The 23755-nt window shown below is 40.9% G+C and overlaps 1 protein-coding gene across 1 annotated transcript; it reads right to left on the reverse strand.

The window, feature by feature from the left end:
- Positions 1-2263: 2263 nt before the first annotated feature.
- LOC117486425 lies at positions 2264-7768 on the reverse strand. Its single transcript, XM_034134860.1, is given in 7 exon segments — positions 2264-3065; positions 3758-4854; positions 4857-5747; positions 5750-5761; positions 6686-6718; positions 7162-7218; positions 7311-7768. Coding segments are annotated over 7 exon segments (2907 nt in total). The 5' UTR covers positions 7735-7768; the 3' UTR covers positions 2264-2672.
- Positions 7769-23755: the final 15987 nt, after the last annotated feature.

Below are 23755 nucleotides of genomic sequence, written 5' to 3' on the forward strand. Positions count from 1 at the left end.
TCTCAAGAAGTCTCTGTAGTACCAGCCTTACATGCTGGACATGCTCCTGAGGAGTGCGAGAGAAGATCAGGATGTCATCAAGGTACACAAAAACAAACCTGTTTAACATGTCACGCAAGACATCATTAATCATAGCTTGGAAAACACCTGGTGCATTCGTTAACCCAAAAGGCATTACCAAATACTCAAAATGTCCCAGAGGAGTATTGAATGCAGTCTTCCACTCATCCCCCTCCTTTATTCTCACCAAGTGGTATGCATTGCGAAGATCCAACTCAGTGAAGATTGTGGCTTCATGGAGGGGGACAAAAGCAGAGTCAATGAGTGGAAGGGGGTACTTGTTCTTGACTGTGATCCCATTTAGACCTCTGTAGTCTATGCAAGGGCGTAGGGTCTTATCCTTCTTGTCCACAAAAAAGAAACCTGCGCCCATAGGAGATGAAGAGGGGCGAATGAGCCCAGCAGCGAGTGAGTCAGAGATGTAACTCTCCATGGCCTCCCTTTCTGGCCTGGAGAGATTGTACAGTTTACTAGATGGAAAGGGGGAGCCAGGGAGCAAATCTATGGCACAGTCGTAGGGCCGGTGAGGTGGCAAGGATAGTGCGTGGTCCTTGCTGAAAACCTCCTTGACGTTGTGATATTCAGGGGGTACAGAGGTGAGATCAATGGGTTTGGGGGAATCTGGTGCCCTAGTAACTGTGGAGGGTACAGCAGAGTGTAAGCAATGTGAGTGACAGAATATACTCCAGTTAACGATAGATGAGTTGGCCCAATCTATATGAGGGTTATGGAGCTTTAACCACGGAAAACCTAAAACGAGTGGCGACATGGGTGAGGGAATAAGGTACAGGGAGATAATCTCGTGATGGTTACCAGAGAGCTTGAGGGAAACTGGAGCAGTACGGGGGGTGACTTGGGCTAGGAGTCTCCCGTCTAAGGCAAACACATCTTTAGGTTCAGGAAGAGGCTCAAAGGGGAGCTTAGACTGCATCACAAAGTCAGAGTCAATGAAATTGTCATCCGCACCAGAATCTATCAAGACCTGAAGCGGAAAAGAGGCCTGAGACCAAGAAATAGTACCTTTGACTGGGATGCGGTTAGAGGAGGCTGAGTTGATAGAGGTATGGCTCATCAGTACTCCCCCTGTTGCTGATGAGCCAGGTCTTTTGGCTGAGTAGGACAACCGGCGCGGAAGTGACCAGCCTGGCCACAGTAGAAGCAGAGTCTCTGATGAAGACGGCGTTGACGTTCTGATTGGGTAAGCGTCATCCTTCCCAGCTGCATGGGCTCCTCCATGCGGAAGGGAGAGGCCTTGGTAGAAGGCGAAGCACTGGAAGGCCAGGAGTCTGGAGGATGAAGAGAAGGTCCAGGGAACGCTGGCTGTCTAGAAAACTTGGACTGAGGGGGAAGGGAGGTGGAGCTATGCTTTCCTGATCTCTCCCTACGCCTCTCGCGGAGGCGGTTATCTAATCGTGTCGCTAAAGAAATCAACTCCTCTAAGGAGGAAGTTTCATCCCTGGCAGCTAGTTCATCCTTTAAATCATCATTTAGCCCCTTACATTAAAATTAAAATTCCCAGCAAGGCCATGTCATCCCAACCGCTCTCAGCTGCAAGAATGCGGAAATCGATAGCAAAATTAGCAACAGAGCCTGAACCCTGGTGGAGTGAAAGGAGTCTTTTACCAGCCTCCTTCCCCCTCACTGGATGATCAAAAACCTTACGCATCTCTGCAGTAAAAGACGGCAGAGACTGACTGATAGGCGAGTTGCTGTTAGATATGGCAAGGGCCCATGCTGCTGCTTTATCACTCAGTAGGCTCATAATAAAAGCAACCCTAGTGGAATAAGTGAATGGTTGTTGCTCAAACACAAGACTACATTGGTGCAAGAACTGACTACAAGACCCTAAATCTCCTGAATACCTGACGGGAGTGGGGATAAAGGGCTCACGAGGATTGCAGGGCTGTCGTTCCAGATCAGCTTGAGGTGGAGGAGCAGGATCTGGAGCTTGAGCATTGGCAGTCAGCGGGCGCGTGGAGAGATGTGCTGCGACCTGATCCATACGGCCTCCGAGGTTGGTCACACCGGAGGTTAATTCCTGAATCGCTTCCATTACCTTCTGCAGGGCTCTGTCATGATGCCCTATAATTACACCTTGGGCAGCAAGCGCTTCCCTGAGTCTCTCATTCTCTGCGGGGTCCATTTGGCCAGAGAATTCTGTGACGTATGGATTCTTGGACCCCAAAGCAGAGACAGACACAAGTTAAGCTCAAGGTGTTTAATAAATAATAGGCCAAGGCAGGTACTGAAAACAGGGAGCTGGCTGGCTGCAGAAAGGTCCAAAAACAAAGCAGAGGGAAACGTCCCAGGCTATACTCGCAAAGTAGCTCAAAAACTGCAAAGAAACAAAACAAAACTCAAGGCTGCAGAAAGGCACTCTGGATCGTTGAACAGCATTTAATTCTCTGGCAGAGAAGTGAGGTGAGGGCCAGGCTCTTAAAGAGCAGGTGATTATCTGAATGGGAACAGGTGTGCCTCATCTGCAGCCAGGAGAATACCAGCCACGCCCCCTGTCACACACCAGCCCTGCAGAGAAGGAGAGACAGAGTAGTGAGGGGTAAAAGGAGCAAAACAGGAAATCACACAACAAAACCCATGCATAAACATAACAGTCAGAGGATGATACACTTGTGTTTTTGTTTTAGTTCATTTATTTCTTGTTCTTGCTTTCTCTCCATGTCCTGTAGTTGTTCTTTTAGACTTTTTTGTTTTTGTCTGGAAAGATCTTGTAGCAGATCGTACTCTTTGCCATGGCTCTCTCCTGTCTCTTCCATTTGTCTTTGATGCTTTTTCTTCAGGTCCTCTATTGCCTCCATGTGCTTCTCCAGCAAGGCTGTAAAGTCCTTGGTGTATTTCTGTTTGAACTCGTTGAATTCTTCAGCTTGTTTTCTGGCCTCCTCTTCAAATGTATTCTTCATCTCCTCCAGTTCTTTCTTATATTTTCCCTGTAATTCCTGTCTCTCCTTCTCCTTCTGTTCACTTCTCTTTAGATCTTCTTCTTTTCTGTTCAAGTTGTTCTCTTTCCTGATCGTATTCTTCTTGCAACCTCTGAAGTCTTGTTTGCTCGTCTCGTTGTCTCTTTTCATTCTCTTGACGTTGTTTTCCCCACCATTCTCTCCTTCTCCCAGTCTTCTTTTTGCTTTCTCATCTCTTCTTTTTTGTCCTCTAACTCTCCTTCAAGTTTTTGCTCCAATTCCTTTTGTTTAATTTCCTCCTGCCTTTTCTTCTCCATCGCTTCTTTTTTTCTCAGTTCTTCTTCTCTTCTTCTCTCCTCTTGTTCCTTGTTTATTTTATACTGAAATTATTTATGTTGTTTGGCTCTTTCCTTCTCAATTTCCTTCTTAATCTTTTGTTCATTATTTTCTCTTTCTTGCTCGTATTCTTCTTGCGACTCTTTCATTCTTGTTTGCTCCTCAAGTTGTCTCTTTTCATTTTCTTGACGTTGTTTTTCCCACCATTCTTCTCTCTCATTCTCCCAGTCTTCTTTTTGCTTTCTCATCTCTTCTTTACTCTGCTCCAAATCTCCTTCAAGTTTCTCCTCCCATTCCTTTCGTTGCAGTTCTTCCTGCCTTTTCCTCTCCATGTCCTCTTTTTTCCTCTGTTCCTCTTCCCTGCCTCTCTCCTCTCGTTCCTTGTTGATTTTTTCTTCCATTTCTTTAAGTTGTTGGGCTCTCTCCTGCTGAATTTCTTGTTTTCTTTTCTGCTCATGTTTCTCTCTTTCCTGATTGTATTCTTCTTGCAACTTCTGAATTCTTGTTTGCACCTCAAGTCGTCTCTTTTCATTTTCTTGACGTTGTTTTTCCCACAATTCTTCTCTCTCCTTCTCCCAGTCTTCTTTGTGCTTTCTCATCTTTTCTTTACTCTGCTCCAACTCTCCTTCAAGTTTTTCCTCCCATTCCTTTTTTGTAATTTCATCCTGCTTTTTTTTCTCCATGTCCTCTTTTATTCTCTGTTCCTCTTCCATCCTTCTCTCCTCTCGTTCCTTGTCCCTTTTTTCCTCCATCTCTTGAAGCTGTTTGGCTCTCTTCTGCTCAATTTCAGCTCTCTCCTGTTCCATTCTATTCTTCATTTCTTCCATTTCCTCTTCGTGTTTTCTTTGCAGCTCCTCCCTCTGTCTCTGCATCTCTTCTTCCTTCTCCTTCAGGATCTTCTCCACTTCCTTCTGTATGGCGGCCTCGGCTTCTTGGAACATCTCTGAGGTGTAACAGCTGCCGCCATTTTCCTTCAGCATTTTGTTGGACTTCTCCATCAGCTCTCTGACTTGCATGCGGTCTGTTTCATTGTTGTTATTGAAGACCTGGTATCTCCCTCCACAGTCAATTATCAGTTTCTTCAAAAAGCCACCAGACTTTTCTATGTAGTTCTGGATTGATATGTTTTTAAGATCATCTCCTCTGGTGAAAATAATGATGATGAAATCTCCAGATTTCTTGCCAAAATATTTCTTGATCAGTTCCACAGAGTCTTTTTCCTCTTGTGTACATCGGCCGATCTGCAGCACCAGTAAGAACACATGAGGTCCAGGAGACATCATGCTGATGCATTTAACAAGCTCTTCTTGAACAGCCTCATTGGACAGTGTCGTGTCAAACAAGCCGGGGGTGTCTACCACAGCAACAGGTTTACCATCAATCTCTCCTGTTGCTTTTTCGCAAATCTGGGTCACTGATTCTGTGCTTGGAGTCGATGTAAAATGTTCTCTTCCCAAAATGGTGTTTCCAGTTGCACTCTTCCCACTGCCAGTCTTCCCAATCAGCACTATCCTGAGACACTCTCTGTTCTGACTTTCATCAACATCTCCATCTCATTTTTCTTTTTAACGTCCTGCAGTTCAGCTTTAAGTTCTACCACCTTCGTCATCTGAGCCTTGGTGAACATCTTCATTGTGAAGCACCTGGATCCTTCCACTCTGGTCTCCCCCACAGTATTCAACAGCTCTGGGATCTGCTGCTGGCCCTTGATGTTGAGAACAACATGTCTTCCTCCACATCTCTGATGGAGCTCCTGGATGTCCTTGTTCTTTTTAAACAAGTTAACAACAGCTGGAGCTGGAGGATCTGACTCCACAGTGAACAGAATCAAGGTGAAGTCGTTGACTTGAGGGCTGAATGTGTTCTGGATGGTCTCTAACTCTCCCTTGTCTTCATCAGTGAGGGGACCCACAGGTAGGACCAGGATGAATGCATGGACGCCCTCAGGATCACAGAGGGAGATACACCTGATTGATTCCTCCATCACTTCCTCCTGAGGTTTTCCACACAAAGCAGGCAGCTCCACCAGGGAAACCCGGCGTCCACACACCTCTCCCTGATGTTTAACACACTCTGAGGAGTTGGAGACTGAAGGAAACTCTGTCTGACCTAAAATGGCCTTGGCTGCTGAAGTCTTCCCTGCTCCTCTCCTCCCACACAGAACCAGGTTTAAAGCTGGTTTGATGTCTTCAGTGAAGGTGAGAAACGTTTCTTTGTTTTCATGAACTATCTTCTTAATCTTATCCATCAATGAGTCACGGTTGTTGTCAACCATGTTGTAGAGTCTTTCTCCACAGTGTTCAAGCAGCTCATTGTGGGTTATGATGACCATTGAGTGTTTAAAAGCTTCTGGACCAAACAGACTCAGGATGAACTTCAGTGTTTGTCTGTTCTCTTCAGTGAAATCAGAAGGCTTCACCATCAGCAGCAGGACATTGGGTCCAGGAGAACTGTTAGAAATTAAAATCAATGTTTTATGGCATAATTTAGTCTAAAACATACAGTCAGTTTAAAAGCAGTCTTATGAAGAACTCATTGATTCCAGTATTGTGTTCACACCTTAAAAGGTGTGAAAGGAGGGATTGTTAGAAATTAAAATCAATGTTGATGTGGCGTAATTTGAATGAAATACACTATTTCATTTAAATCTGTTTTATTCTGAAAACCGAAGATTCACATGTGACTTCCGGTTTTTCCGCTGGTGAATTTCGTCATTTCCGGTTAGCATTAGCTTGTGGCGAAATGCTACGTTTTCAAACCGTGAATTGAAGGTGAAATAACGTGATGTTGTACACTAAAATACCCTGAGTTTAACACTCATTTATTGACGCTGGAATGAGGTTTATTAGGGAATGTTTAGATGACCACAGACATCAGAGTGATGTAATTTAGTAGCAGAAGCCGACAGGATTTGCATTGGACACGCCCCCATCGACGCCGGCCAATAGGAGAAGACTACAGGTCTTACCCGGGAGACCCAAAAAGGATCCCCCTCGCTCCTTGCCCGCAGCTGACCCGGACGGACGGGACCAAAACAGCTGGGAGGAGCAAACCACCAACGAGCACATAACTTTTGTAAACCACCGCATCTTTTGTGTAATTAAATGCTGTTAACTTGTATAAGCTTGCCTTGACTCTTTTCAGTCTCTCCTGCTCTTGGGGTTCAAGAATAACTAACAGAACAAAGACTCACAACGCTCTTCACCTCTCTTCTCACTAACTCTTCTGGTAGATGGAACATTTCTTTAGTTTTCACTACTTTCAACTGTTTTCCCTGCACTCTCCATTGGTTGTCACAGAGTTTGTGATCTTTTGTAAAAGAACACCTTTGCCCTCTGTGATTAAGGAACTGATTCTATTTTTTTTGTCCTTACCTTTTCCCAATAGCACAATCCTGAATGCAGATGCTGTAATATAACAGAAGAAAAATTAAATAACATTAACTCATAAAGACTGAAATCATTACACTGTGCTTACACGAAATATTCTCCAGTAATTTTGTAGATTAACCATTAATGAAAACGTTAAATAAAACACGGTACGAAACAGAAACACTGATTTTATCTTGATTTTATAAATGACCTTTTTCTGTTTTTATTTTCTTGACAGTGAATATAAATATTGTTTTCCTCAACATTGTTATGGAATTTTTAATATATCACTGTAACTACCAACTATAGATGATATGAAAGTAGAAAAACAATTTCCTTATTTTGGGAGAGTTACATTGGTTGAAATGGATTTAGTGCATTTATCCAGTTGTGGGATGCGTTTCGGTTAATACTGGAGAAAAGATGATACCAATACACTGAAATTATGAGAGTATTTATTTAAAAATACATTTACTTACAATTAGTCACAGTGGTCAACCCTCGGAGTAACAATGGTGAAGTGGTTGGTTCAACACCTGTAAAAGAGGACATCATTATTTTGCAGCTTAATGTTCTAATTTAATCATGTATGATTTGAATAACAGAGTTTTCATTGTCCTTCACCTACCAGCAGCTTGAACAGCTTCTATGAGATGAATCCCTGTTTTCTTTGGTTTTTGACTTTGATGATCAACCGGTAAGGAAGACCTGGTGTCCTCGAACACATCACAGCTCACATACTCTCCATTGTTCTCCTTTGCAGTTTGACCCAAGCGTGTTAACAGCTCTGGATGTTGAAGGTTCTCCCGCTTCAAGTATCTGTATCTACATTTTCTGATCATGTCTTGTAATGGGGGTTGTCCCATGTATTGTTCCATTAAACCTGAACCCTCCTCTCTGGGTGGTGTTATGAGCAGCAGTGAATGATTAAATGACTGATCACTGAAGCGTTCCAGGACTGTGCAGAGTCTCTGTTTGTGTTCCTCAGTGAAGTCTTCAGGCTGTAGAACCAGCAGGAACACATGAGGTCCAGGCAGGCGCGCCGGATTCATTTTAGAAGTGGGGGGGCCAAAAAAGTGTGTGTGTATGGCCCAATCCCGAACCACGCCCTACACCCTACCCCTACACACTCCCCCTCCGTGACGGAGTGAACTCCGTGGAGTGACACATGAGGCTCCCTCCTGTCAGATGGAGGGAGTAGATACAGCGGCAAGCTTTGGGACAAACTCCCCTCTCTCCGGCAGAAACAGGAAATGCCGTAACTGTATCAACGGTATCAAATCAGCATCTCTTTGACAAAAAATGTAAATTAATAACTAAAATAAAACTCCAAACATCTCTAATTGTGTTACTTTTTTGTAAAGCTCTTTTAGTTTTAAACCTGATGTTTATAAGTTTCTTAGTTTTTGCAACAGTCTGTAAATATACACAACTTTATAATAAAATGCACACATTTACCTTTTTCTAGACTAAACACATGGTAGATCCTAAGTTAAAAACATATGAGGTTATCATGAGGTTGTTAACATCGCAGTTTATCAGTGGATGTTTGCTGGAAGCACAATAACTGCATGTTTTGCATTGCTTTTAAATTTCAGTTAATATAGTGGTGAGAGACTCCCGATACATTAGATTTATAAGTTCATTAATTGTCTCATGATGCATATTTCCCGGTGAGCATGAAGCTCTTCAGAGTGGGGTTTTTCTCAGCTACGAGTTCTTTTGGAAATTGCGCAGTTGCGCCATCACTTCTTTTTTCCTGCTCAATACGCTGTTGTTTGACAAGCTGTATGTTGACTGGTGTTTGACTGAAGAAAGCGCACTTTTTTTTAATACACTCTCTGTGGAAATGAGACTTTTCGTGGCTGTCCAGGAGGCTTGGGCACTTTTTCCAGTTATTAACTCCGATATTAACAAAGCTATCATCTCCACATTTTGAGAAAGTTACAAGCCGTTTGACAGCAGCAAATCTGCATATTTCACAGAAGGCCCGTTTAGTGGTTTTGCAAAGAATTAACCACTCTCTGTTTTTGTACCATTCTGCGTTGAAGTACCTTTCTCTTTGCCCAAATAATCTAGCGGTCAGTTAGCTGCAGCTTTACCCGTCTCAATGTCCCGACAACAAACCTCCATCCAGTCGGAACCAGCCTGTTTCGATTCAACAACGACGTCTCTGCGGCCGCAGAGCTGCTGCTTTTGGGTTTATCTGGCTTCGCTGGTTCTGTGATTGATGAAGGTCCAGGCTCCGGAGACGTGGATGTCAGGGATGTGACCTTCCAGTTGTTAATTTAAGTTTAGATTGACTGTATCGTTTTCTTCTGCGCTGGTTCTTCTGACGTGTTTGCAAGTGTATATATTTTTTCTATCTAGGTTAACGGCTGACACACACAGAACAACGTGACAAATAAAGTAAACAACGTAACGAATAAACAAATCTAAGCTTTTTTATTGGTTGTAATTTACATGGATACATTTGAATGGTGTGACAATGTCCTATTTGATTGGGTTAAAATGTACATATTCTTCCTGTTATGTCTGCCTGCTTTATTTTACCTAATGCAAAGTGACCTGCTCCATCGAAATCAGTCGCATTGATTTTGTTTAAAAAAAAAAGTGTTTCTCTACATTTACTGTGTTTGAGGCATCATTTTTGTTTACACAACTGTTACTATTTGGTCTGCATGAATGTTGTACCAATTTCTTTGGTTGGTTATTGGCTAATGGTTACACAAGCCAAAAAAACGTTATGACATCATAAAGTGGCCAAAAGCTCATTTTCAGACAGGTTTTTATATAAATGGATCAGGACAAAAAGTGAGCGAATATTATTTCCTGAAACTTCAGAATCTCTTTCCACAGAGCATGTTGATGTATAAAAGACATGAAAAAGTGGATTTTGCATAATAGGTGATCTTTAAGTGTTTTGACAAAATGAGCCCTCTTGTCAAAACATTTTTGTTTTAGCAATAGAAAAAAACTGTAAAAGTAAATATATAAATTGACATGAACACAGTTCTGTCCATCAGCCAGAGTGCTGCTGTGCCTCCTGTCATCATTAATGGAGGTCGTTTTAAAATTACAGCTCAGAGGCCCAATTCCAAACCGCCCCCTTCCCCTACACACTAGCGCGGAGGGTCCGCCACATCAAGTGTCATTCCAAACCAACAAGTGTTGAGGGGTAGTGGGTTATCAAGCCCTCCAACAGAGAGTCTGCATTGGTCCTGACTTCACCTGCTGCACTACCTGACCGGACTCAACGCTGTGTGTGTCCGTCATGAAACACGCTGTTTACAAATAGTTCCGTGCAAACATTTACTGTAAACTGCCAAACAAGATAGACATTTAATATCGTCATACAGATGTGAACAACTTCACGGTAACCTCATATTTTTTTTACTTAGAAAAAGGTAAATGTGTGCATTTTATTATAAAGTTGTGTATATTTACAGGGACTGTTGCAAAAACTAAGAAGCTTATAAACACCAGGTTTAAAACTAAGAGAGGTTTACAATAAAGGAACACAATTAAAGATTTGTTGAGTTTTATTTTAGTTATTCATTTGAATTTTTTTACCAAGAGACGCTTATTTGAAACAGTTGTTACCTATAGTTTATTAATTTCTTGTTTCTGCCGGAGAGAGGGGAGTTAGTCCCAAAGCTTGCTGCTGTATTTACTCCCTCCCTCTGAAAGGAGGGAGCCTCATTCAGCTACGTGTCACCCGCCACTGAGTCGGAGTGGGTTAGTAGGGTTTGGTTTGGAATTAATTGGGCCTAAAACGCCTGCTGCTTCCACTCCTCTCTACTCGGTTCTCCTCCTCGACTCCTCCGCATTGAGGTGAGGAGTCGGGGAGGAGAAAATTAGAATTGAAAAAGGGCTCAACACTGGAAAAAAACATGTCCGCTTGCTTGTTTCCTGGGCTGCATCTCACTTCGGTTAAATGAAATCCTTGCGTCCCTCACTTGCGTCGTTTCCCTGCGTTTAGTCCCTCCCACCAGGGAAGCATAGAGAGACACAAGGAAACCACGAGAAGCAGGGAAATGAGTTTTAAGAGCAATGGGACGTCCTTTCCTCCGGAGCGTCACGTGAAGCGACGTCCGTTTGTGATGACTCCGCACAGCTAATCGTCTGACAGCAGCCAGCTCTGTCCCCGTTATTTACACAAACACCCCCGCCTCTGTTAGTACACATTTACTGACACAAACATTTGTATCATCTGTTGTAGACCCAAATACATTAAATAAAATAAGAACTCATTCTCAAAAAAAATAAACGCCATTCTTAAAATGTATAAACGAACAATAGTTGGATTAATATTGATTAGAGTGCACAATAGAAATAAAATAATTCAGAGAAGAAAAAGAGATATGTTCAGTGGCGGCTGGTGGAAAATATTTTAGGTGGGGCTGTGGAAATGGTGATCAAACAATACTAGGGGGGTCCGGGGGGATGCTAAACATTTTTGAGAAAAGACCCCCTAAATTATGACTTCTGGTGATGTTAGAGGGGGGGGGGGGGGGAAGGACAATTTGAGGCTTAAAAATATGAGAAGACTAATCAATACCTCCATAACTTCAGTGTGGTTAGCTGTGAATCTTCCAAAACTTCCAAACACCTTGTCCTGGACATAGTTTCTACAGCATAAACTGTGCAACAGCACAGTAGGCCCACACAAACTGCAGAACACCGGGGCTTTGGGAACACTCAAAATTACTTAAAATGATTTAATTCCCATTTAACCTGTTAAGGGGCTTTTTTCCCCCGTTTTTTTTCTCACGAAACTGTATCTCAGGGCTTCTTAAAATGTAATAAACTATTCATGTGTCCTACTCAGAGGAAACGCAGCTAACTGATGATATGAACCATGTTTACCGAAACAAAACACAAGTCTCACAAGAAGCGTCTAAATGAGCCCTGAGCTAAAGAAACGATACTTACTAGAAATATAAGTATCATCACTGAGCGATCAGAACTCGCGACAGGGGAAGCAAATACAGACATCACACGACGTAGCTTTAGGTAGCAAAACACGGAGATATGCTCACCTTTTGCAGAATAACAATTCTGATCAAAAACGAGAAAAACGCAGCTGAAGGTTAATCCATAGGTTAATCCAATGTGTCTGTCACTTTGAAAAATGATTGATGATCCATAATTCCATTTTTATGTCAAAAACAGAGTTTTCATTAGCTGCTAATGGTAGCTTCCAGAGTGTATGACAGCTTCCTGTTTTGTCTCCTTGGATACGAGTCCAAACAACTCACCGGGCGCTGACGTAGGAGCCCTGTGACCATCAGATTTGACGACGCTGATTGGCTGAAATTATGTTTTGGCGGCATAGTTTAAAGATAGCAACAGTTGGCTTCTGCTGCACTTGCTGCACTCTCGTCTGGGCGCTGTCCATAGCGCCCAGACGAGAGATACACGGGCAAGGCCAGGCAGGAAACATGTGATTTATCAGTAACTTTAGACATCGTAACACAATTTTAAACGAGATTTTATTGTAGATTATACATTTTACTGATACCAATTATATAATATTTACCTTGTTTATTAAAAATAAAAATAAAAGTAAAAAATATATTTTTTTATTTCTTTTTCTTTTTAATGTGGGAAGAGGGGGGGCGGCGCCCCTAGCGCCCCTATGGGCTGGCCGCCACTGGATATGTTATCTATCAAAACCCAGTTAGATTAACATTCATTGGATTGCACACTTTGTTTGTGTGGATATGTAGCAAATTAACACGTTAAATAGCACTTAATGACTGACTGAATGGAAATGACAATTAATGAAAATGTAAAACGAAAAAGCGATCATGAAAATGTTTCCAATAAATGAATAAAATAATTTTTGACCACTTTGTTGTTCAGATATATCACATATTTGTAACTGAATGATGCATTAATTGAAACAAAAAAAAACACAGTATAAACTGAGGAGTGAGTCCCGTGAGTTTCATGTGTTTTCTTCACTCCGCTGGGAAACTCTGCTCTCATGTCAAGAAGCATCAGATCAGTGCATGCACTGCATCGTCCAATCAGTGAGCGATACACAGTAAGGGGGCGGGGAGAGTCTCTGAGGATTTCACCGGAGGATGGTCTGGTGGTTCCTCGGTTATCGCTCCTCCATTATCGCTCCTCGATCCTCGGTCCTCCGGCAGAAATAAGAGCCATGGGACGCTACTCAAGATGGCGCAGACAAATCAACTTCCGGTGATACCGACGACCGACGACCGAGGAAATTAAAATAGTCGACCTGAGAAGGACCCCTGAGATGCAGCCCGAGACCGAGGAGCGAGGAAATGAGAAATAACCGAAGTGAGACGCAGCCCTGACATCTGAAATGGCGCCTCGACACTTTATTTCGATTAAGGAATCACAATATAAACATTGTAAAAAGTTGTGTCACTAAATATCTTCATTTAAGACAGTTTTAGAGATTAAACAACGAGTGAAAACACGAGCAACTATCGGTTCAGACTGAAACACAGAACATGTTTTCTGATGGGTGTCGGCTGTTTCTGCTTCATAAAGCCCGTAAAGATTACTGGTAGGCCTACTAACTTTTTATAACACACTGCAGAACTTTATCATACAGTAAATCTACATTGTTATTAACAATACTATTTTTCCGAATTCATTTAAACTATTACTTTATTATGTAGTGTCGTTTAAGGTGACTGACCTGCATGAAGTCTTGCTTCGGTACTGCTGCGAAAAGTGAAAGTAAAATAACTGGTTTGCTCGACGTCAGCTATAAATAGCAGCAGTGTAAGGCAAGGCAAGGCAAGTTTATTTATATAGCACCTTTCAACACAAGGCAATTCAAGGTGCTTTACAAAAATGAAAGACATTCAGACAAAGGCATTTAAAAACAGTCATTAAAAAGAAAAGATAATAAAAGAAACATTAAAAAAAAAACAATACATGAATAAAAAGTACATGAATTAAAAGTAAAAAGTTACAGTGCAGTTTGAGGTATGAATAGTTCAATTAAAAGCAGCGGCAAAAAGATAAGTCTTCAGCATGGATTTAAAAGTAGTCAGAGTTGCAGCGAACCGGCAGGTTTCTGGGAGTTTGTTCCAGATATTTGGAGCATAATAACTGAACGCTGCTTCTCCATGTTTAGTTCTGACTCTGGGGACAGAAAGCAGACCAGTCCCTGAAGACCTGAGAGTTCTGGATGGTTCATCATTTAGCAGGAGGTCAGAAATGTATTTAGGGCCTAAACCATTCAGTGCTTTATAAACCAGGGTCAGTGTATGTTTTGGTCATTGGATTTTCTTTTCACAAATGGAAATTCTAAAACAAAAAACGACTGGATATTTGATTTTCGTTTTCAAATTGAAAAACCAAAATTGAAATACAAGGCGTTTTTCTTTATCACGGTCAAAAAGGGATTTACTAAACTTAAAAAACGGGATGATTTTCATTTTCTACTTCTCAAAACAAAAAATAAAATCACTAGAAAACAGAAACAAAAAAAACCCCTGTTTTTTCATATTCTGCTACCGGAAGTTACCTTACAAAATAAGAGCGCAGACGAAACTCACGGAACAACAAAAGCACTCGTAGGCTATGCTAAAATCACACTTTGAATCACTACAGTATCCTGTCGTATACTCCCTTTCAAAACGAGCCTGTAGATGGCTTCTGAATTAATTATGGGACGGGCCTCGTGAAGCTTCCGTGTTTTCCCGTGAGCAGGTAAGTAACGTGTTCCAGTGTGTGGGCTTAATTTTTAGCTTTCCAACACAGATCGGGCTATGCACATAGGCCACCATTTTAGGTTCAGGCATGGGGGCCACCATTTTAGGCTTAGGCGTGAAGATAGGATGGTTAGGATTAGGGCTAGATGGAGGGAGAGTGTGTAATTGGAGCTATACAGATCTCCACACAGCAACTACGGAGTCCTAGACCTGAGATCAAACACACTGGACGTCATCATGAGGAACTGGCGTGTTAGGTAAAAGATTTGGATCTCACTGCCGTAGGCAGAAGGATCGTTGCACTCTCCGTCGTAGATTAAGTCCAGGTGTAATCACTTCTCACTCAAGCTTAACAATTGTATGTTTTGAGCTGTACTGTACTGTACCCAATATACAAGCTGTTAATAAACTTTTCAATCAATCAATCAAACTCCTCTCGTAAACTGTTTCGAATAAAAATTATGTTTAAGATGACACATCATGGTAGTGTTTATAATGTCATCCACATTAAAAATTCACACATCTTCAGTAGATGACCCAGATATCATTGATTGTTTCAAGGGGAATTTAGCGATCACAATGAAAACGGCCAAGACACACTTTGAGCCCAGAAAATGAATGTTATAAAGGGCTGTAAATATAATAGGCCTATTTCTAAAATGGACAACATTGTTAGGAGATTTAAACTATACAGCGATTCTGCACTGCGGTCAACTCAGCCGTCTGGGTGACCAGATGTCCCGCTTTGTGCGGTATTGCACAGCATTTTCACGACTTTTGGTGCGTCCCGCAAATTGAGACGATGTCCCGCATATTTCATTTTGATTGGCCAAAACGCTTTTCTAAAATCTGATTAATGACATGAATCAGATGCGGAGAAAGGCCGGCTCGGTTCGCTGACGGCCGGCACCGCCCTTTATTATTATATGTTTTAAACTTTATATAGTCTATGGTTTTAAACGGCATCATGTAAGTTGCGCTAACAGGCGACAGAGGTTCACAGTGTACCCCCCCCCCCCCGACAGTTCACGAGCGTCCATAGTGTCTCTCCACCCCCCGTTGACAGTTCACGCGTCGACATTGCATTTACATGTCCCACGGGCCACATTATCCCACACAAACATACTCTAGAGCAGAAGTGGCTTGATTTTGCTCTCAGCAGGGGACTTTGACAGAGGATTTCTCAAAAAGTAAAGAGTAAAATTACTTCAATGTATTGTAGTAGTAGGCTAACTAATACAAAGTCAAACAGTATCAATTTCATTAAGAACTAATGGTAAAATTGTCTTTTTATCACTCATCAAAGATAGCAGATAAACATGCATTATGTAGGCTACTATGGAGGGGACTCTGACAGAGGATTACTCAAAAAGTACACAGTAAAAGTACTTCATTTCATTTCTGGTAGCAGTCAAACTAGTACCGAGTCCAACAGTGTCAGTTTTATTAAAAACTTTTGGTAAAAAACTCTAGAGTATGTTTGTGCCACAAGTGGGACAGAGCTCTGTCCCACTTGTGGCTTTCTGGCACCATGGTCACCTCAGCCGTCTCTCGAGTTGGATTTTTTCAAATCAGCTGCTCTTCATTTTTTTCCCTGCTATATTCAATGAGTGATACAAATATTTTTGTCCACAAGTTCTTAATAAAACTGACACTGTTGGACTCTGTACTAATTTGACTGCTACTGTTACACCACTCAGACCGCAAGGGTATTATAGGTGTAGAAAACGTTCATTTGTTAACTTCCACAAGGCACATGTGCAATATGTCAGCATCTCAAACGATCTCAAAGCACAACCAAGCCCCCAGGAAGTGCGCCGGACTTAGATGAAAATATTCGTGCTGGCCAAACGGCGGCACTACACTTCCTTTTGGTTGCCAGGCCCGGAAACACCATGACTTACATGGGGAAAGAGTGGTCTGTAAATCGTTGGATAATTTTTTTTAAACTAAATAAACTACCCAGTATGAACACTTGTATAGCCCTTATTAAAAACATTCGTTCCTCAAGTTGTAAAAATGTGCTAATAACGTTATTCTGCGAGTTATTTCCCTCTGCATTATGAACGCGCATCTAACCACGGGACCGCGCCGCCCGGCACGTTCATGTTACGTGTTCAGCACTACATGCGTTTATCTTTACCCATGGATGCACAATAAGAACGGACCCATATCGCCTTACTGCCAGCCCACGGAGCTGTAATAATGGATATATTGCACATGTTTGCTGTAATTCATCATTTGTAAAATATTATACTACATGGGCTGTATGATTAAATCTTGTACCGTAAATGTTGTATTAAATAAAGTTAATATTACCGACGTAGATTAACGTCCCTGTAGCTTCTTATTGCACTAAGAAGCTTATTGCACTGTATATGGTATGTATATTGGTCATTGGATTTTCTTTTCACAAATGGAAATTCAAAAACAAAAAACTACTGGATATTTGATTTTCGTTTTAAAATTGAAAAACCAAAATTGAAATACAAGGCGTTTTTCTTTATCATGGTCAAAAAGGGATTTACTAAACTTAAAAAACGGGATGATTTTCATTTTCTACTTCTCAAAACAAAAAATAAAATCACTAGAAAACAGAAACAAAAAACCCCCCCGTTTTTTCATATTCTGCTACAGGAAGTTGTCTTTCAAAATAAGAGCGCAGATGAGGACGGTCAATCCGTGTATCTACGGTCCATTTGTTTTCACAACGAAAACAGCCAAGACACATATTGAGCTCAGAAAATGAATGTTATTAAGGGCTGTAAATATACATTGTTAGGAGATTTAAACTATACAGCGATTCTGCACTGCGCTCAGCTCAGCCGTCTCTCGAGTTTGTTATAATTTTTTCTGCCATTAGTTCTTCGTGAGATCGATCCTGTTGGACTCAGTAGGCTAGTAGTGAAACTTCTCCCACAAGAATGTGGGAACAAGAATGCATGTTTCTCTGCTATTTTGAATCAGCGTTAAAACACCTTTCTTCATGAGACTGATATTGTTGGACAGAGTATTTTAAGAGGATATGGTAGACATGATATCAGCAATACTTCCAGTCAGTAGTCCGGCAGCAGCATTTTTACCCCTTGGAAAGTCTTGCCCGCTATTTAAATTGACTTTGATTGAAGTTAATAACAATATTGATATTATATAGATATATAGATATAGCATATTTGATGCAGTCTTTCTGAACACTTTTAAAATAAAATACTGCAAATTAAGAATATTTGTATTGTTCTGCACAGATAGTGCCTTAACTTGAATTTGAAAACACGTGGCAGCTTTATTAATACAGCAGATGAAAAGATTTGTGGAAGGATACATTCTTCATGGGCTTCAATGGCTCTCTAGATAAAGGGCGTTTTATGGTTGCTTGTATTATCCTCAGATAGAGGTTTGTTTAAATAACTAGTGACATTTTAATAAATATTGCAAAAAAGGCATATATCCTGGCCGGCTTAGCCAGTGTGTATTTTTTCAAGCACCACAAGATTCATAGTTTATAAAGTACAATTCTGGGCCATTGATTGTGTCATTCTCCAAACTCATACAGTAAAAATGGCTGTTTTTGAAGCCTTAAAATGGTGCAGGAAAAGGACTTTACATTGTATTATACTTAAAGACAGGACTATTCAGTTAAGAGAAGAGAAAAAAGGAAAGCAAATGGTTATAATGGGTGATGTAACATTAATGACAGACATAAATTGAGGTCCTTGGCACTCAGACTCTAGAGGGGTCATTTTGTGATCATGGGGCATCACCCTTACAGCATCAGGACAATATCATATGGAGTCAGACACTGGAAGTGTGCTGGAGGCGTTGACTGGGACTGATGGAAGGATGAGGCTGATGAGACTGAAGAATCTGCGAGGAACGAATTAGCGGCTGAGAAATAGTTATATATTAAAAGACAGCAGCATCATGAGGGCAACCAGAGTGACAGAGTGTGTTACTTTGCTGAAGGATATTTGGGACCAGCTATCCAGGCCAGTCTCTAAAGAAGTTCCAAGGTGTAAAAATGCTGCTGCCGGTATTTCTGATATTCATTAAAGATCACATGGTATTCCATATGATGTGTGTTACTGAGTTGGGTCACACACAGTTAGAGAGACAATGGTCGTTCTGAATTATCAATAGATGTATTCATTTTAAGTGAGCTGACACCGAGGTTAGAGGAAGTTCAGAGAAGGCCTTAGGTTATAAAAAACAGTTCACCTTTTTGTTTGTTAACTACTCCTAAAGATGTCATGAGACGATGACGTTTAAACATATACAAGTATAGCTTTCAGAGAGAAAAACATGTGACATTTGTGTGATAGGCTGCATGGTAAAATGTGTGTGCGTTAAACATGCTTAGGGAAAATGTGTGTGTGTTCATTGCAGTGGCTATATATGCTGTATGATTGTTGCTACTGTGGGGGGCATTTCCGCGATTGGCTGCTGTGGCAGCAGGTGATGTACTCCCCATTATTGTTTGTTTGTTTGTTGCAACAACTAAATAATAATTACTGATCAGCTATGTCTGTGTTTGTGTTTTATTGATTCCTCTCTGTTTCATTCTTTCCTGTGGTGTTATGCTGGACCGCCACAACAAACTAATGGTAACATTGTATTTTTATCATTCATCAAAGATAGCAGAAAAACATGCATTATGTAGGCTACTATGGAGGGGACTCTGACAGAGGATTACTCACAAAGTACACAGTAAAAGTACTTCATTTCATTTCTGGTAGTGTAGCACCCATAAGGTTGAGGTTGTCTACCTGCACATGCATGTGTATACCACAAGGGGGCAGATCACCTGATGGTTCATCATTGTTTTATATTGGAGATGAACAGAAGAAGTGTGTCTGTGTGTTGTGCTTTGAGATTGTTTGAGATGCTGACATCTTGCACATGTGCCTTGTGGAAGTTAATAAATGAACGTTTTCTACACCTATAATACCCTTGCGGTCTGAGTGGTGTAACAGTAGCAGTCAAATTAGTACCGAGTCCAACAGTGTCAGTTTTATTAAGAACTTGTGGACAAAAATATTTGTATCACTCATTGAATATAGCAGGGAAAAAAATGAAGAGCAGCTGATTTGAAAAAACAAACTCGAGAGACGGCTGAGGTGACCATGGTGCCAGAAAGCCACAAGTGGGACAGCTCTGTCCCACTTGTGGCACAAACATACTCTAGAGTTTTTTACGACAAGTTCTTAATAAAACTGACACTGTTGGACTCTGTACTAGTTTGACTGCTACCAGAAATGAAAAGAAGTACTTTTACTGTGTACTTTGTGAGTAATCCTCTGTCAGAGTCCCCTCCATAGTAGCCTACATAATGCATGTTTATCTGCTATCTTTGATGAGTGATAAAAAGACAATTTTACCATTAGTTCTTAATGAAATTGATACTGTTTGACTTTGTATTAGTTAGCCTACTACTAACAATACATTGAAGTAATTTTACTCTTTACTTTTTGAGAAATCCTCTGTCAAAGTCCCCTGCTGAGAACAAAATATGAGAACCTTTCTCCGCATCTGATTCATGTCATAAATCAGATTTTAGAAAAGCGTTTTAGCCAATCATGAAATATGCGGGACATCGTCTCAATTTGCGGGACGCACCAAAAGTCGTGAAAATGCTGTGCAATACCGCACAAAGCGGCAATATGGTCTAGCTGCGGCCACGGACAGTACACGACACTACACGACACGCCCACTACACGACACGCCCACCTGACACGACACTACGGTGGCTGAGAGACATTACCGTACATGGCAGATTAAAAGCGAATTGACGACACTTATTATTATTGAGATCGTACATGGCAGATTAAAAACGAATTGCAAATGTTATTGTAGCATTTTAAGCAACTATTAGGCAAATAAATTAATAACCTAGTCTATCCGTTTGAGACACAACAGTATAACTTTCAACCCAAATCATTTTGTCAACAAACGGTGGTTTAGTCAACTTTTTTTTAATATATAAAATAGGTATTAATGAGATGATCTATTGATTATGTTTGTCTAACTGCTACACATGTATTTTATACATAAATGTAGATATTTGTGAACATCTAAATATAGTTGTTAAAGGTTTTAAGATATACATTATCACATCATGGGGTCATTAAGGAACAAATTAGGAGGGCCAGTCAGGCCACTAATGAGCTCAATCATTCACATGTATTATTATTACTTTATAAATTAAAAGTACTAGGGGTCTATTACAAAACCTTTGAAGGAATCGCATAAATTAAAATAAATGTATGGCAAGTATGATCAAATTAACATAATGTCAAGATATAGCCAATAGACAATCAACATGCTTTGAATATAAAGGAAGAAGAACAATAAACAGATGAACATTTAGGTTTTATGTGTAAATTGTGAACAAACCATCTTAATACAACTGGCAGTCTAAGACAGCAAACTAAGCTTCTTTAACTGCTGCTAGAACACTGTTTTACCATGGGGTATTTCTAACAAGACCAAAAAGATATACAAGGCTTCCAAAACAGAAGAAACCAACTCAATACAGTATTTTAATTTCCTTCAAAACGACAAAAGCACTAATAAAAACCAAATAACAATAACATAAAGGAAAAGTAATTGAAGTGGTTGCCTGTTGTAAATACCTTGGTATCTGGCTTGATGATTGTCTCTTCTCTAATAAGTCAAAGATATGTTTACTGTATATTATAAAAATGCTTGTCATGTAGGCATACTGGAGATGGGAAGGCTTTAGTCAGTGTTGTAGCTGAGATTCTTACCGTTCCAATGATGTATTAATAATAACTTGGATTTATATAGCGCCTTTCATGAGACCCAAGGTCGCTTTAAAAAGAACAGGAGTAGAAACAAACATAACAAAAGGCAGTTAGACGAACAGTTAGACAGACAACACAAATAGATTTGGGGCCAAAGACCTTGGCAGACTTGAGGGCCCTTTTGAAGGCGTCAAGCGTGGGGATGTTGCAGATCTCCGCAGGGAGAGCGTTCCAGAGAGTGGGGGCTGCCATACTGAAGGCTCTGTCCCCGAAGGATCGCAGGTTGGTGCGGGGGGCCAGAGTCTGAAGACCGCAGGTTCCGGGGTAGGGCATGTGGGAATTGTATTGATTTGATACAAGCAAGCCAGTGTTTCATTGTGTACTTTCAACTACAGTATATGGTCCGGCAAGTTCAGCATGCACTGCATTCACTGTGATGAATATACAATAAGACACTGATACCGTTTTCCTCAATGAACATTTATTGAACAGAACATCATGTGAAAAATGTTCCTTTTTAGTTGTAGGCTACAAAAACAACATGTTGTGGTTTTGCGCTTTGACATCAAAATGTTGGGGGCTGTGGAAATATTGTGCCATGTTGCTGCAGCAGCCGGAGCCATCACTGGAGCGGCCGTCGGAGCCATCACTGGAGCGGCCGTCTGGGCCATCACTGGAGCGGCCGTCGGGGCCATCACTGGAGCGGCCGTCGGGGCCATCACTGGAGCGGCCGTCGGGGCCATCACTGGAGCGGCCGTCGGGGCCATCACTGGAGGAGTCGTTGTGGTTGCTGGGGCCGCCGCCAACGTAGTTGGATGTTCAGTGCAGCAGTTTTTAAAGTGACTAATAAACATCTCCTTTCTCCCAATGATTCTTGGGCAAAAGCCACAGTGATAATGGCTGCTGGCCACACATTTGAGATGGCATTTATAAACATTATAACCTAAAAAAAAGAGACAGAAAGTAGTTTAGAGGATTCTAGAAACAAACCAACATGAATTTCTTGTAAATACGCAATTTGAAACAAGGTGTTTGTGCGACAGCAATAAATAATCATGTCACCAACAATAATATTTTTGCCTATAAACTGATTTTTTGCAGATTGAATGTGTGATTATGCTCATATTGTGCCTACCCCAAATAAGGATATTTTTCCAGCATTATTAACACTTCATAACCTGAATATAAATCTAATTTTTAATGTTCAATTTATAATTCAAAATGAATTTACACCAAGGATGTCCTGGGGCACAGAAATAACACATGTATCCATAATGTGTGAGGCATTAAACACATCTAACAAGTAACATGTAATGTAATGTGATGAAGTATACAATGATCATATAGAATTATAGATGTACTTACCTCCATATTTCACAAGTGCCCTCTGGTGGCTCTGCAAATGAGCCATCAGACCAGGGTATGACCCGGTCCTTTCACAAAATGGACACTGGAAGGTGTCCGAGTCCAATTTGTTGAGCTCTGGGCGTGCTCCATCACGGAGTGTTGTGTTGTTTGTCTATAGGTGAATAAAATAGAATACAATTTCAGTGACTTTAATATTGGAAATAGTTAACTCCTTAAACAAGCAGCAATGGACTGGCCTGTATAATCCTATGGGACAAAGCTGGTCATACTTCCTCACTTTCAGAAGGTAACCCTTTAACTGCCAGCGCCACCATTTGGTAGAGCACATTTTGTGTCTTGATATCTTGTTGAAAAAAAAAAAAGTTTAACTCCATCTGATTCAGCCAGCTCTACCTTTTTGGTTGACATGTTATGCACAAAACAACCTCTAGATGTCACTGTGGTTCGAACAGAAAGCCCTTCAGCTAGTTTAAATCTTTATATATACGGTCTATGGTTTAAATGTCAGGCCTACAGCATGGCCACAAACCCCATCTAAAAACAGAGGCCTGATTGCATCCACCTGGGTTACTTGGCTCTACCCAATAACTATATATCATTTAACTTTAAACCACACTTAAAATAATAATATAATTATACATATGTGCATGTCAGTATAGCAGCTAATACATGTTTTTTTTTTAAAACATTCAAATGTGAAAGACACCTTCAATGAATATTTAAAATCAGATTCTTGTAAAAATGCGAGTACATGCATTGTTCCATCTGTCAAGCTAAAATATATACATATATCTTAGCTCTTAGCTTGACATGCTAACTGAACGAGCATGTTCAGTTAGCATATATGCTAACTGAACGTCGAGCATGTCAAGCTAAGAGCTAAGATATATATATATTTATATGTATTCCATTCCTTTACATTTAATATTTAAAATACAAATTAGCTAAATAAACACAATTACACTGTGCTAAACAGCCACATCGACAAACAAACGAGAACCTAAATAGTATGTAATTATATCTAAAACCACAATACGTTAATTACCTGTACTCGGTGCGCCATATTGTTTGTCTGTTCTCTGAACCTCATGTCTCTTTAAATATCCTTGCATCAGCGTCAGTGTCGTCAATTCGCTTTTAATCTGCCATGTATGGTAATGTCTCTCAGCCACCGTAGTGTCGTGTCAGGTGGGCGTGTCGTGTAGTGGGCGTGTCGTGTAGTGTCGTGTACTGGCCGC

Source organism: Trematomus bernacchii, unplaced genomic scaffold, assembly GCF_902827165.1.
Source record: "Trematomus bernacchii unplaced genomic scaffold, fTreBer1.1, whole genome shotgun sequence".
NCBI lineage: Eukaryota > Metazoa > Chordata > Actinopteri > Perciformes > Nototheniidae > Trematomus > Trematomus bernacchii.